Source organism: Plecotus auritus, assembly GCF_963455305.1.
Source record: "Plecotus auritus genome assembly, chromosome: 12".
In the NCBI taxonomy this organism is placed as follows: domain Eukaryota; kingdom Metazoa; phylum Chordata; class Mammalia; order Chiroptera; family Vespertilionidae; genus Plecotus; species Plecotus auritus.
This window is the reverse complement of record NC_137778.1, coordinates 21097165-21114020: the sequence shown is the minus strand read 5'-3', so window position 1 is coordinate 21114020 and position 16856 is coordinate 21097165. Positions and strand designations below refer to the sequence as shown.

General features: G+C 36.0%; 1 protein-coding gene across 1 annotated transcript in view; it reads left to right on the top strand.

Annotated features, from left to right (window-relative positions):
* The window catches only part of XPR1 (xenotropic and polytropic retrovirus receptor 1), a 115811-nt gene extending 105147 nt beyond the window's left edge, over positions 1-10664 (top strand). Inside the window, exons 14-15 of the mRNA XM_080649108.1 lie at positions 5575-5796; positions 8361-10664. Coding sequence (XP_080505234.1) covers positions 5575-5796; positions 8361-8421 — 283 coding nt within the window. The 3' untranslated portion in view covers positions 8422-10664. The remainder of the gene's footprint in view (positions 1-5574; positions 5797-8360) is intronic.
* Positions 10665-16856: the final 6192 nt, after the last annotated feature.

The following is a 16856-nucleotide window of genomic DNA, read 5'->3' as shown; positions in this document are numbered from 1 at the left end:
TTTTTGCAATTTGTCAGTCTTGGTTATTCAGCCCAATTTTCTCATTGGAAACAAAAAATGCTGGATATTGTTTTAAATCTTCCTGAAAACATCAATGAGCTAACAAGATAGCCCCAAATCTAAATGAAAGCAGGTACCCCAGTAAAAGCAGAGCACTAAAGCCAATTTTGCATTAAAGAAATTTGCCGAATTAGAGATTTAAGATTCAGTTGTGATAGCCAGTTCAAATATGTATGCGCCTAAAAACATAGCTTAAAAATATGACATTTCTAAAAAGTAGAAATTGGTGAATTTATAATTGTAGAGGAAGATTTTCACATACTTTTCTCAGTAATAAACTAGTAGTTAACCAACTTGACCTAATTGACATATGCAGAACACTGCATATAACAAATATACATTATTTTACATGCATGTAGAACATTTAACAAAATTAACCATACGCTGGGGCATAAAGGAAATTTTAGAGGAGTAAAGTCACAAAAAGATAACTGAAAATCCCCAAATATTTAGAAATTAAGCAGTACATGTTTAATGGGTCAAAGTTGAAATTGCAGTGGAAATTAAGAAAAATATTTTGAACAGAATGAAATTGAAAATGTGCCAAAAAAAATATGGACTACAGCCAAAGCCATGCTTAGAAGCTCATGTGTAGCCTTAAATGTGTATATTAGAAAAGCATACAGCTCAAAATATTAGAAAAATTTAAAAACAGAAAATCAAACCCAAAAGAAAGTAGAAGGAAGGAAGTATAAAATAAACATACAATAGAAAAAAATTAATAAAGCCATAGTTCTTTAAAAAGAACTGGTTTGACTCGTTGGATAGAGCATTGGCCTGCGGACTAAAGGGTCCCAGATTCGATTCCAGTCAAGGACACATGCCCAGATTGTGGGCTCAATCTCCAGTAGGGGGTGTGCAGGAGGCAGCTAATCAATGATTCACTCTCATCATTGATGTTTCTATCTCTCCCTCTCCCTTGCTCTCTAAAGTCAATAAAAAATATATAATAAAAAAAGACTAATAAAATTGACAAAGTGTCTAAACGTGACTGATCAAGCAAAAAAGGAAAGCAAGCACAAATTACAAATGTCAAAAATACTAAAGATTTTTTTTAAAGCACAAGACAATATTGAGTAATTTTATACCAATGGACTTTAAAATATAAATGAAATAGACAAATTCCTCAAAAAGCACAATTTATCAAAACCAATAAAAAAATAGAAATTGGGTAGGCTTATATCTATTACAGAAATTAAATCCATATTAAAATCTTCCCCACAAATAAAACTACAGGCCTAGGGAATTCTTCCAAATATATGAGTAGGAAATATTATCAGTGTTAACAGGAAATTCTTCCAGGGAAAAGAGGCAATAAAAGGAGCACTTCCAAGTTCACTTTATGCAGCCATCATAACTTTGATATCTAAACCTACAAGGATATTTCAAGAAAGACCAATCTGTCTCATATACAGAGATGCAGAAATCCTGAATATTAACTAATGAATCAAACAGTATATAAAAAGGATAATACATCACAACCAAGTTAGGTTCATTCTAAGAATATAAGACTTAATATTTAGAATCATTTAACATTTAAAAGTCATTCTGTGTACGCCGAAACCGGTTTGGCTCAATGGATAGAGCGTCGGCCTGCGGACTGAAAGGTCCCGGGTTCGATTCCGGTCAAGGGCATGTACCTTGGCTGCGGGCACATCCTCAGTGGGAGGTGTGCAGGAGGCAGCTGATCGATGTTTCTCTCTCATCGATGTTTCTAGCTTTCTATCCCTCTCCCTTCCTTTCTGTGAAATATCAATAAAATATATTTAAAAAAAAAAAAAATAAAAAAATAAAAGTCATTCTGTGTAACACCACACTAATAGAGTAAAGGAGGAAAACCCTCAATATATGTAGAAAGTGTCATTGAAATAAGTCAGTACCTATTTATGAAAAAAATAGATTATAAAAAACATAAACAAAATCATATTTAATGGTAAAACACTGTAAGCTCTCCCTTGAGATCAGAAATAAGATGAGTATGCCTGTTGTCACCAATTAACATTATACATGTAAGTATATAGCTAGTGCAATGAGGCTGAGAGGTATAAGGGTTAGAAAGGAAAAAATATAACTATAATTATTTACCAATGACATGATTGCATATGTAGAAAATTCAAGAGAATATACAAATATGCTATTAAAATGAATATAGTTGTGTCTCTGAATACAGGGTTGATATAAATGTAAATTAGTGGTGTTCTATAAAACTGTCACAAACAACTAGAAAATGAAAAATTTAAAAACCATACCACTTTGAATAGCATCAGAATATATCAAATATCTAGGAATAAATTTAATGAAAGATGTAAGTGTGTGAAAATTGACAAGCCAGTTCTATAATTTATATGGGAATACTAAGAATCAAGAATATCCAAGAACATGCTGAAAAGAATGAAGTTAAAGGACTTATACTCTCAAACATCAAGACTTATATAGTTATAGTAATTGAGACAATGTCTGGTGTTGGTGAAAGAATAGACAGTGTCCACTGGAACAGAATAGGAAGTCCCAGGAACATCCACACATGCAATGACACTTCCTAATTAATATAAAGGTGGCTGAATAACAGTGGAGAAAAACAGGTTTTGTAATAATGATATCAAGTCAGCTAGATCCATATTGGGGGGGATGGGGGATGAATCTCAACTCCTATAGCAGACTGTATGCAAGATCAACTTCAGGTATGCCGAAAGAAAATACTGCCTATCTAGATCTCTTTACCCAGTGAAAATATCTTTCACAAATGGAGGTGAAATAAAGGTATTTTCAGACCAGGTATGCAATAGTCCTCTGAATCAGGATGGCCTGATAGAACCTAGAAACAAAGATAAACCTGAAAGATAAAGATTGAATCTGGAAACAGTGTATTTGTTGCTGTCAGTGCTTTCTCTAAACCATTTGTCAGCATTTCTTCACCTTCCCAAATGTCTAGGTGTTCATCACTACCAAGATCTCCCCCACCCACTTCTTTCTCTTTCATGTATGCTGCTTTATAAATTAAATTTTTTAGTTAAAAAAAATAGCTCACTTTTTCATTCTTAAATATTTTATTTTTTTAGAATTTTTTTGCTTAATACAATCAGATCTATCGCCCATTTAAAGCAAAAGCAAAAAACCTCCTTTGAATCTACTATCCTCCTCCAACTGCCCATTTTTTTTGCTCTCCTTTAGACCAAAATAAGAGATGTCTGTGCTTGCTGTCTCTATTCTTTCACTCCTCCCCCAGACTCCCTTTAATTCAACTCAATTCTTTTCCCCCCAATACTCATACTGAATCACTTTTTTAAATAATATATATAAAAGCCTAAGTGACAGTTACAACGGAACGACCTATCAACCAGTTACTGTGATGTGCACTGACCACCAGGGGGCAGACGCTCAATGCAGGATCTACTCCCTGGTGGTCAGTGCGCTCCCACAGCCAACCTCCCACGGCCCCTCCCCCCGGCCAGCCAACCTCCTACTGCCCCTCCCCCAAGCCTGCTGGCCCCCTTCCCCCGATAGGCCCCGATTGGGGGGCCATCTGGCCAACCTCCCAGGGTCCCTCCCCCCGGCCGGCCAGGCCCCTGATAGGCCTCAATTGCCGGCCAGGCCCAGAGACCCCACACGTGCATGAATTCATGCACCGGACCTCTAGTCTATAATAACGGCAAGCACTTAAGTATTGCCTATTATGTACCTGGCACTGCTCCAAGCCCTTTCATATGTTAATTTACTGAATCCTCACAATAATCTTATGCGGTAAGTATTGTTACTGTCCATTTTACTGGTGACATTGAAGCATAGGTTAAATAACTTACCCAAGCATTATGCCTAGGAAGTGGTGGAGCCATGATTAGAATCTAGGCCAGCTGTGGGAAAACTACGGCCCGTGGGCCGGATCCGGCCCGTTCGGCTGTTATATCCGGCCCGCGGAGCCGAAAGAGCGGAGGGTTCTCTTGCTCTCCCCTCCACTCCTTTACTTTGAATTTATATTAATTCACACAAACACTCCATCCATGCTTTTGTTCCGGCCCTCTGGTCCAGTTTAAGAACCCATTGTGGCCCTCAAGTCAAAAAGTTTGCCCACCCCTGATAGGCCGTCTCCCAGAATCTATGCTCCTGGATCATACGGCCTCTCTACTTTGCTAAATCCAATGGTCAGTTCTCTACTTGTTTCACGTCTCAGCAAAGTACTTTCTTCACTAGATTTCTCAGAAAATACACTCTTCTCACTAGCTATTCCCTCTCAACTCCTTTACTGGTTCTTCCACTTCCTAAATTGTAAATGCTGGAATACTCCAGGGTTTAATCCTCTGCCCTCCTCTCTCCTCCACTTAAATTATTCCTAAGCCCATTCCTAAGTATTTCCAAAAGGAAATACTCTCCTTTTGTTATCTCCAGCCCTGACTCTCCCTTGAACTGCAGACTTAGTCCACCCAGGTACTGAATCTCCCCCTTGGACACCTAATGGCTCTAGCCCAGTGGTCGCCAACCAGTGGTCCACGGACTACTGGCGGTCCGTGAGGTCTGAAAGGTTGGCAACTGCTGCTCTAGCCTAATAGGAACAATCTGGATCTTTAGTAAATGGTGCTACTATTTCCCGAGACAAAAAAAATGAAACCACTCACATACCAGTAAGTTTCATAGCTCCATCTTCATAAATCCTAGTGCCTTGTTCTCATCACTTTAGTCCAAGTCTCCATCTCTCCTGGACTACTGCAATAGCTTCTAACTGGTCTTCCTTCAGCTGTTCCTGTCTCTCTCTGATCTGTTCACAGTGTAGCAAATAGAATGATTTATTTTTTTAACACAAATCACATCATTCTTCTGCTCAGAACTCTCCTTGTTTTCTATTACCCTTAAAATCTAAACTCTTTAGTATGATATATAAGACCCTCTGTGGGTCAGGCCCTTTTCTACCTTGCCAATTTCATTTCCTGCCATTTTACCCTCCCTATTCCACTCCAGCCTCACTGACCACCTTCTGTTTTAGCACACCAAAGGCCTTTCCAACTTGGGGCCTTATATTTTCTATTTCTTCTGTCTAGGACACTTTTCTTCAGGATTTTCCTGACTTGCTTCCTTGCATCATTCCAGTTTCTGCTAGATGTCATCTCTTCAGAGAAGCATGCTCTATCTCCTTGCCCTGCTTTATTTTCTTTAGTGCACTTACCATTAGCTGATTATGATGTCTCTGCCACTAGAAGTCACACCCCATAAGGGCAGAGGCTTGGTCTGTCTCGTTCACTGCCTTTTCCTGTCATAATGTAGGCACCCAATAAATATATGTTTAATAAAGTGGAAGAATGAGTACTCTGAAACTGGATTCCATGTCCCTTCCCTTTGCCTATTTCATTCTTACTCTCCTACACCCCTCATCATGACATCTTTTCCTATTTTATTTTAATGTTCCTAGCCCTTAGTTCCTTGTTTTTTGCTTCTATACATAGACACTTGATACACTGGAAGGTTTACAGGTTATAGTAGTGTGTTTACATTTTATAAGTAATTTGCCTACTCCATTTTGCTAAGGCGATTTGTGTGGAACTTCTTCCGCCTGGAGAATGAACATCTGAATAACTGTGGTGAATTCCGTGCTGTGCGGGACATCTCTGTGGCCCCTCTGAATGCAGATGATCAGACACTTCTAGAGCAGATGATGGACCAGGATGATGGAGTACGAAACCGCCAGAAGAACCGGTCGTGGAAGAATAACCAGAGCATATCCCTGCGCCGGCCTCGCCTCGCTTCTCAGTACGTATGGCTTCCACTTCTGTCAGACGAAGTTCCTTCAGGTTTTAAGCACTGGATAATATTTAAATTAAGTTATCAGGGTGAATCAAATGAAATTGATGGCATTCAACCATTTTTTACCTGCAAAAAACAGCAATAACAATTTCATAGGATCCAACCTATAGAAGGTCTTAATGAGCACATAGAATAAAATGGCATTAATACATTAATTAATGCCCACTAATTTGGTGTTAAAATTACACTGGAGAAAATTGGTTGGAGAATAATTTATGACTTCAGTATGTTTTATATACAAATAATTTTCAAGTTACAAACCATAGGAATCCTGGCTCTGCCACTTGCCGGCTGTGTAACCTTGGCCAAATTAATTTCTCTATGTTAACTCTTATTTGTAAATTGGGGATAATATGGTCCCCCTCATAGGGTGGCTGGATTAAATTTGTTCTGATGTGGGATTTTGACCAGTTTCCTCAAAGAAAGAGCTCAATAAGTATAAGCTATTTTTATTTTCCTACAATAGTATATACAATAGTATATTTTATCAGTGTGTTGTTAAAAATAACAATAAATGTAGGATATAATGTGGCTGCGTTTGAAATTTAGAGATAATACATATTGCAATGGATTGGAATGAAAGAGGGGACTTAAAGTTGAGCATAATCAGTTTTCTAAAGGATAAGGGGGTGTTTGAATAGGGCAGAGGCACAGTAAAGACATAAGGCTGGAAATGAGGGGGAGGGAAAAACCATGTGACTAGAACTATAGTAAGAAATTGTAACTGAATAGAGGAAATATGATAGTAAAAGGCTGAAAGTGCAAGCTTGATCATGTAGGCAGGAAGGAATCACAGAATTTTTTCATAGAAGAATGACACTATGAAAGTAATATTTTCGTAAGTTTTAATGGCACTGCAATATATATTTTTCAGCATTTTTTAAAAACGTATTTTTATTGATTTCAGAGAGGAAGGAGAGGGAGAGATCGAGCCCACAACCCGGACATGTGCCCTTGACCAGAATCGAACCTGGGACCCTTCAGTCCACAGGCCCATGCTCTATTCACTGAGCCAAACTGGCTAGGGCAGGAGATATTTTAAAGGAAGCAAATAATAATAATAATAATAATAATAATAATAATAATAATGATAGGAGGTTGTAATGATAACCTATAAATAGTGGGGAGCAGAGTAAAAATTGCCCAAGTTTTAGATAGAATTTGAAAATTTTCTGAAGAGAAAAAGGTAGAGAAAAGAATAGAGCAAAGAACTGAATCTTAGGGAACAAATGCAGGCAAGAGAAAAAAATAAATGAAAAGGGCAGAAAGGAATGGTCAGGGTCAGTAGGAAGAACTTCAAAACAAAGCATGATACTATTATAGCAAAGAAGCAGAGTTTCAGGAGAAGGAGGTATAGGGGTTGGTGGGGTCTGCTAGATAAATGCTACGAAGGTCTGGAAGACAGTGCTGTAGGGATTATCTCATTGAGCTCCTAAATTTGAAAATCTAATCCTTGTTAGTTACCAGCAGAGGGCAATCTAAACATACACTATTTCTGTCTCAAAAACAATCTTTGGCAATAGATTATGTTCAACTTCAGGTGTTCATGGGAAAACACTGGAATACTAGATTGCAACCAGAGGAAGATTTTTAGAACAATGGAGTAGGTTCTGTTCAAGGAGAGAACAGTGAATCTAAAATAAGATCTGAATTTGAGTGCTTTGTGACCCGTGCAATCTTTAACAACGCATCCTTAACTTAAGGTATTGATAGAAAACACAGATGATGAAGCTAACACTTGAATCCTCTGAAGTCTAGATGAACATCCTTCGTTTTCCTACTCTACAATTCTTTCCTTGACCAACGCAACCTCTAGTAACTTTCCAGCCAATAACATATTTCCTGAGCTCTTCCAGATCAGATCCTATGGACTCCAAACAAGCTCACACTGTTTCTTTTCCAAGGAGACTGTTATCTGACAGAGCCCAATTAGGATCATTTGTCAACTGAAAACAACTGTCATGCCTCTCTTTAGGTCTTGCCTTCTGCAGGCTAACTCTCCTGGTTTTTCATGTATACCTCAAATACTATTATTTCTGCCGTCTTCATCATAATTCTTTATATTTGTTGAATGCTTTATTGGTGCTTTTTATATCCATTTTCTTGAAATTCACATTATCTCCAGGAGGTGAGATTAGTAATATGTGTAGCATGCATTATTATTACTTCTTTACAGATGAAAATTGGCACTCCAAGTGGTTAAAGAGATACATAATAAAATCAAAGTCAGTACTCAAACTCAGATATTATTACAGAGTACTACATTCTGTTGCACATGACCTGCCAGTGTTCTTATTACCTTCCTCTGGTTGCAATCTAGTTTCCTAGTATTTTTCCAGTAATACCTGAAATTGAAGATGAAACTTCAGGAATAGTCTATCTGGTACAGTAGATAGTGCCTGTTTAGGATCTGTTCTTAATGGTGGTATTTTGGCAGTGGATCTGATACTGTGGATGTGTTTGTATTTTAGTAGTGGACTAAGTCTTCTTTTTCCCCTTATTACCACTAGAACCAAGACTCGTGACACTAAGGTATTGATAGAAGACACAGATGATGAAGCTAACACTTGAATCCTCTGAAGTCTAGATGAACATCCTTCGTTTTCCTACTCTACAATTTCCTCGACCAACGCAACCTCTAGTACCTTTCCAGCCGAAAACAGGAGAAGATACATAACACATTTTCTGAGCTCTTCCAGATCGGATCCTATGGACTCCAAACAAGCTCACTGTGTTTCTTTTCTTTTATTCTGGGTTAATTTTCATTTTCTATTTTTAAAACAAATATTTACTTCATTTTGCCAATCAGAGGACATTTTAAGGAACACAAACATAGTATCAAATGGATTGTTTACAATCACAAGGATACAGATACCTATCAGGATGAAGAACAGGCACTGCAAGGACCCTGTGATGGGACGGTACTGAGTTACCTTGGCTTCTGCTTGGCCCAGTTTTGACTGGTTGAAACCGGACATTAGTTTTTAAATTTTTCATCAGTTTATGTGGAGAATTTTTTCCTTTCCTTCATACCCAGCGCAAAAGCACTGGCTGCACTTGCAGGGAAAGTGCAACTTAGAGCAGTACCTTCATTCATGAAGCTACTTTTTAATTTGATGTAACTTTTCTTATTTTGGGAAGGGTTGCTGGGTGGGTGGGAAATATGATGTATTTGTTACATATAGTTTTCTCATTATTTATGAAACTTAATCATAAAAGAATGATATAACTCCTGTGCAATGAAGGTGATAACAGTGAAAAAAGACGGGGGAAACTAATGTTGGACAGCATTTATGAGGGTTTAGTCCACAATACCTCTTTCATGAGACAACTTGCACCCGTTTGACTTTCTTTTCTTTTTAATTTTAAGCCAAAGCTTCATTACTGATTTTCTTAAGTCGCTGCTGCTTTAGAATTCTGAGCATGTCTCTCATAACAAAACATCCACACACTTTCACACAACCGGTTAAAATTTAAGAGGTCTGATACCTTTTTTTTTCTTTAAGGAGCAGATGTGGAATACATTTGCCCATATTCCAACCATAACAACTAAAGTTATGCCTTATTAAGCTTCAGCATGTAAGGTAATTGAAGTATAGCCTTTACTAACTCTGAATTAGAAGACAAAGCTATTTCAGGGACTCTACACCCTCATTGATAGCTTTTCTTCTGGGCTCACTTCCATTAGCCTGAATGTGATCAAATTAAGTCTGTCTTGGGGAAACCGTATTTGTGAGAGCATAGAACAAATTATCCTTCCTCTTTCACATTCTGCTGATAAAACAGACCTTGGCAGCCATTTCTCCCAGCAGTTTTAAAGGATGAACATTGGATTGTGTGCCCTCCTTGATAGAAAACTCACTTGTAAAATTTTGAGGGTCTAAGCTTGGTCATACACAAAAAGTATATTACTAGACAATTCAAACTGTCATAGTCTGTTCACAATGTCCATTTGCACTTTGTCTAATTTCTTTCCTATGTTCCTAAACTTAACCCAAATAAGCCCAAAAACTTTAAAGGATTTTACTCTTGAATGTGGTTAGCATTAAATTTAGCATTTCATTATCTAACACAATTAACATAAATACCAGGAAAAGTAAAATGTGTTTTAATCTTCCTGTCTTTCCAGATCCAGGTGAAGATTCAACATCAGTGGATTTGTGAAATTAAATTACTTATGTCATTTTCAGCCTAATTTTAGACAAAGGAACAAATGAGTGGAAGGGCAGCTATTATTGCTTACTTAGTCTAAAAAACATGTTTACTGTCCCTTAATATACCACTTTTATCATCAGCTCTTCTCCCATGCATCACAAGTCTTTACTCATCCCTGTCATTATTTTAATAGATTATATTAATGTTATTCTTACTACCAAAATTCTATCAATTAACTGACAACAGTTTCTTTTTAAAGTAGTTTCTTCCATCTGGATTCTGAAAATGTTCCCTTTCTGAATCAAAATACTTTTTTCTTCTGAAAAATCATACAGCTTTGTGGTTTTTATTCTTTTTTGTGTGTGTTTTGCCAAGCATATTTCTTGTCCCAAAACTGAAGAAGACAAGTTCAATTACTGATTTTATTTTTAGTTTAAATAAATTGAATCATTTATAGTAATTAGTGATGAGTTAGTGCCCCATAATAAATTAAAGGTTGCATTATTTTTTCCTAACTATTGTTTTTGTACTTTAAAACTATGGGGGAAATATCACTGGTCTGTCAAGAAATAGCAGTAATTAATACTGAATTATATAGATAAGTCCAGTGGACCAGTCATTTCTTATACAAATAAAATTGGTGGTACTAATGTGTATCCAGAGCAATTTGAATTATCAACTCCATTCTCTATTAGCAATTTGAATGATCAACTCCATTCTCTATATAATGACACACATAAAATCTTACAGGTGACTTCTGGCTTATGAACTCCTTAGTGTGTCCTATGGCCAATTTGGTGTTTATTCAACTATTATGATTTTAGGCCCTAATCAGTATTATCTATTCATAGATAATATAATGTTAGAATGTATTTATTTTCTGATGTATTTGTCCTGTTAGCATAGTCTGTTCAAAAATGATAAGGCTTATGTAATTTCAGCTTACCATGACAGATGCTTAAATATATATTTAAACATACGCACAGCTTTATGTTTCTCCTAAAGCTGTAAAGAGAAAAGAGGGCTTTTCCTCATCAAGAGGAAGCAGTTTGGGAGACAGAATATACATTTAAATTTTTTCCTCCAAAAAAGGCAGAGTGTATTTTTTTTCTCCTCAGTTTTATATGTTCTAGCAGTGGGGAATGCTATGTGCAACCTAAAATTTTAATGGAGACTTCTGTGCACTGAAACTCTCAGTAGGACTCTTAGGAAATGAATATTACAGAGTCATATGAAAGGAACAGCAATCTAACCAAAGGTAAACTTTCATCTGATTTTAGGTTTAGAAATTCTAGTTTTATTTTATTTGACAAGTGTGCAATTTATAATATCAGTTAAAATACTCCCCAAAGGACTGTAAAGGAAGTATAAGTAAAAGAATAAAGTGCATTTTTCATTTTATGATAGATAGAATGGAAAGCATTGATGTGTATAGAGAAACTAGAAGATAAAAGTGGCTTATTTTCTATGCACAAATATGCACCTTTATTTAAGGCTGCCTATACCATTAAAATGGAATAATTGATTATTTCATATCATGCAGAGCGACAACAAAATAATCAAAGTTTAAGTCATTAATTAGGTTAAAATGGTTATTTTTAAGATTGGAAAGAAGTTGAAAACCCATGTGCAACTTTCTTTTCCAGCATCTACCATTTTCTCCTTAAGAAAGCTGTTTAACTTCAGATTCAAAAGCAGTGATGTGAGGAGAACGCCAGTCACCTCAGCAGTAACCTATATGGACCCTTAAAGAAGGAAAATGGGACTCAGCCCCTAGGATCTATGACTTCCCAATATTCTCAACAGGAGAGTTCTAAGAAATTATCTGAGATTTTACTAGAGGTAAAATCCACCATGGTTTGACCGAAGTACATTCATGATCACTAGAGAAAGTTCATCCTTTCTTACCAGGTAAAAGAAGAAAGTAATCTATTACTGAGTCCTACAGGCATCAGATTAACAGACAAATAGTTGAAGAGAAATCAAATAATTGTGGAGATAGCAGAAAGGAGCAAGAACATACTGGAACTTGGGAGCAGATGCAGGGCGGTTAGGAAGGTAGGTGAGCTCCATGGCACAGAGGTGATGCTGTCTCTCCTTTCAGTGGTTACGTTGCTGCCAGAGACCGGCCTTTATTTTCCTGTCATCTTTGTCCATTACTTTGCATTCAAGAAATAGTTCTTCATGCCCAAATGTCATTTTTCAAGCAATGACTTGAAAAATGTCTTAGGCTAAGGAAAATAATTTAGAAAATAACTATCCATGGCATTATTTTATTGAAAAACTTAGAATTCTCTGAAATTATTGCACTTTATTTGGTAAGCAAATTTCAAATTATTCTTTTTTTATTGTTTGCATAATATTTGCTTTTCTTAAGACATAAGTACTTCTTGCTATATAACATTTAAATTTTTAAAATTAAGATAGCTGCTCAGATTTCAGAAATAATCATGTTGAGTCTCTGGCTTTCTCAACTACAAAATTACCATGCTTTTCTCAAATCTAATAAAAAAGCCATTATCGTTACACATAAGATCTATAGTCACTAGGTTAAGACAAAGTTCTAGTAGAACTTTGGGAAAAAGTTAGATAAAGAATAAATCCAATTTATCGGCTTAGTTCATTTTCTTTTTATGATGCATCTAAATTTTGTTTTTTGCTTGTGATAATTAACTGAAGCAAAGAGAGTTTAGGTGAGATTTTATAAATTACTTAAGCATACATGTCTGCATTTGAGGTATCAGGTTGATAGTAAATTTTAAAATCTAAGTGTCTGAATTGAATTTCAAACTAAACAATGTCAGAGCACAGTGGTAATGTAGGATAAAGTTGATTATATTAGAGCATAAGAAATTTGTGCTGATCTGTGCTACACCCTAATAATTTTACCAGCACAAAACCACATTCCATCCAACAAATATGAAAAAGTACAAGTATCTCATTAGATTTGGAAGAGCTTAATATAAGCTCTATGAGAATTTTGCCTGGGAATGGAATGGAATTTTGCCTGCTAATTGGTATGGCTCATAATGCCTTTCTTGTATGAATTGGCAAAACTCTTGATATTGAGTTGCCCCTTAAAAACAACCTTCCAGGATGTATTGGCTTATTTAAAACCAGGAAAGAGGAAGTGAGAGGGACAAGATGAGTTTCCTTGAGGAGAATCATTATAGTAATTTTCATCTAATGTATGTTCTTTGTAGCAGACCTTTGGTTTATTTTATTAAAGCCACCTTCAGGTTTTGGGGGCGGGAGCGGGAGCGGGGTTTGATTTGATTTTATTTTTTTTATGGTGCCATTCAACCTAAGGACAATCAAATAACCAATTGTTTGCCTTGGATTTAGTGTCTGCTAATTACACAATCTCATCTATATACCTTCAAACCAGTTACTTGATAAAACTTCCACCATATTACCTTAGTTCTTCCTATGCCCTTTCCTCTGAACCACCACCAATCAGAGGGAAGACTTACAAATGGAAAGATGTAGAGTTCTAAGAAAGAGCAAGATTCCATCTCACTGTCCCTTTATCATAATCTCTGAAGTCCTTACCCATACTTCCCTGATTGTCCTATAGCAACACCAGCATGGTGGGAATAATCAGAAAGATTGTGGGGAATCTCGAAAGAGTAATTGATCATGACGTTGTTATTCTTTTGAACTGTAAAATTGTGAGCCACTCACATTTGCAAAAAAGAGCAGAACTCTTAAGCTTTATCATATTGTGAAGATTAATTTCTTGCTATTTTCCAGATTAGCATAGAAGCTTGTATCAATGAAGAGTATTTAGGAGGGAAATAGGGTGAAATGTATGTTTTTTTCAAATCCTCTCACTCTACTCATGTTTCCTTTCGCCCCCTACCACATTGTGTTGGTCAAATGATGCTATTCTATAAAACCCTGAGCTATAGTTGTCAAAAGTAACTATGAAATGTGATTAGTCCTCTGTGGGTGCTGCTTTCCTTTTTTCTCCCTTTCTTTCTTACTCTCTCCACTCTGGTAAATGGAAAAGGTGACATCAAAGAATTGATGCTTGCTTGAACTCATGTTGTATCTGTGACTATGGTATTAGCTGTCTCCTTTTTCCTTCTTAAATGGATAGAATTCTTATGAAGTGTGGAGTTCCCTTCTTGATAAGTAGGTAAAATGCACAATGCGGTACTGTTTTATAGTTTCTAGATGGTTGTATAAAGCAAAAAGTTATTGTGGTTATGTGTTTTTAAAAGAAAATAAGTGATTGGTTATAAAACTCTGTCCCTTTTTTTTTCATTATTACAAGCTCTCTCTGTTTTCCAACAGTTTTCTGACTCCTTTGTCACTGGCGAATGGTTTGTGTGATTGTGTTTTTCTCTCTGAGTTTCTTGGATTCCTGAACATGATTCCTCTTTGGACTAACTTGTAAAAGGGTTTAGCTCAAACATTTTGACTCTTAATAATGTTAAATGAACTTTTTTCTTTAGGTGATATATGAAGTGTGACATTAAACTAATGGGATTAATTCAAAGAATCTGAAGTATTAGGTGAAATAATATGTTCAATTGTATTTTGGAGAGCTGGACACCTATTATCACTATATATCTATGCCCTGTGTGGGAACATAGAACTTTCTATATAATTCCTGGATTACTTACCAGTTTTCATATCTGTCTGTCTAGGAAAAATTCTGAAATTAACTAACCCTAAGATGAATATATTCAAAATGCAAAAAGAAAAATATTTTATTGACTAAAGCATAAAAGCCTTTTTATTTTAATACCACAAACTCTATTCTTACTATATTTCTGTGTAGGCTAAACCAGAATGTGATAATGTGGAGTTTTAGATTAAATTCAAGATAAATTGTGAATATATATGAATCACTGGATGCTTAATACCCCTTTCTACAATCTGATGATAATGGTACATGCTTAACATTTATGTGCATATAGCATTTTACATTTTTCAAACTAAGCATCTCGGATATGTGGATTAACAAGTCATCTCAATTTGTAGATGAACAAAGACCTAGACCAGCTGAGAGTACAATCCCAGATTATTCACAGAGGCCACTCTCCATTTATCTATCTTAGACATATCCAGAATCCTTGGACTGTGTTTAGTGACCTTTGTCTTCATATGGACAATTTTGATTAGATCATTTAAGTTTATGAGAATAGTAATGACTTAACTTTATAGTTTCTGATTTATTTCTTTTTCTAGTTTCTCACCATGTCCTAAGGAAATTAAGGCATTTTGGATTTTTAAAAATTAATTTAGTATGTGTTTATTGAATTCCTATCATACAGTTTTATAGAGACAAGCAGGGAAAGTTGATAAAATTATTTCTAAACAACTTATCTAAAACCACATGCCAAAAAGGCCAGACTGTCTTGTTACTAGGTATCCACCCCAGGGTAAGCTGAATTTTCTATCTCAAGTTAGAGACTCCTCTTCACCCCTTCCCAGATAGATATTATTCTGGTTAGTTTTTTTTTTAATTCCTTTTAAAAATAAAAGTATTAAATCTGTCAGGATTTATTTCTTCAGAACTTTCTAGTGCTAGAAAACTGTCCTTACAATTCATCTTATAATTTACTTGTTAAGATATGCTTATCTGAATGGGTATACTTCTTTTTTAAGTAAATACTTTTTAAAGTATACTGGGAACAGCTTCCCACACAGGAAACATTTAAATTACATAACTAAGCAATTAGCATCAAAGTTCAACTCTTGTTTACCTTTTAAAACAAAGTTTCCCTCAAATATTAACATATTTATATTGACTGTATAGCTGAGTGACAATGAGAATGATATATCATTTTGCCTTGTTCCAACTACGGCAGCCCCATGGCTTCTTTTCTGCGTAAGTTAATAGGATAACCAATGTTAATATATGATTTTTGGTAATAGATTTACTATGCTTTTCTACTTTGTTACGGTAAGTTTGTAAGGTAAGGAGAAAACCAGCTAACTCAAGAGAAACAAGCAGGTAAGAGAATCCAGAAGAAGGGTATTAATATTAACTCCCAAATTATTTGCCACTTCATTAAATTTAAAAATTAGTATAGATTATGTTAAGTAAACAGAAATTTGCTTATTTGTGGCTTCTTAAACACTGCCTTCTGACTAGATCAGTCAGTAAAATTAAAAAATTCAGTTAATCAGGGCTTCTGTATCCCTTTGAGGAAGTATCAAAGATAGTTCAGAAATATCAGTTCGCCAAAGATTATTCCTGTCAACTATTAGATTCAGACATTTTTCTGCACTTCCATGGATTGATTTATTTATGAGAGAGGAAGGCAGAGAAAGAAACATCTATTTGTTGTTACACTTATGTATTCATTGGTTGATTCTTGCATGTGCCCTGACTGGGGATCGAACCCACAACCTTGGTGTAGCAGGATGGCACTCTAACCAACTGAGCTACCCAGCCAGGGCCTCAAAAACTTTAAGCCCCTCCATGGCACCCCTAGTCAAAAGATTTGCTGAGTGGGGTGTATGCCCTGCTGCCAATTATTGTGTCCATGAAGACAGACCCTTGTTTCCTTATGTGGCAATGCCCTAATCTCTACTAGTCTGGAACTCTAGTAGTAGTATAATTCAGGGAAGAGGAGACAATTTTTTCCAAATGTGCTTTGTTGTCGTCAGGAAGTCACACAAACTCATATTTGCTAAAAATATTTGAACATATAGTATTAGGGGCTTAATATTTGTTCAACTGAAAGTAACTTCTAGAGCCTATATCAGGTGAGCTGCCAAGTAAATGTAGGGAGTAATTGGCTTTTTTGATTGCTGCAGAGGCTGTGCCTCTTAAGAATGCTTGCTCACTGGCTTACTGGTCAATCTCACTTTGATCCTGTGTGGAAACTATT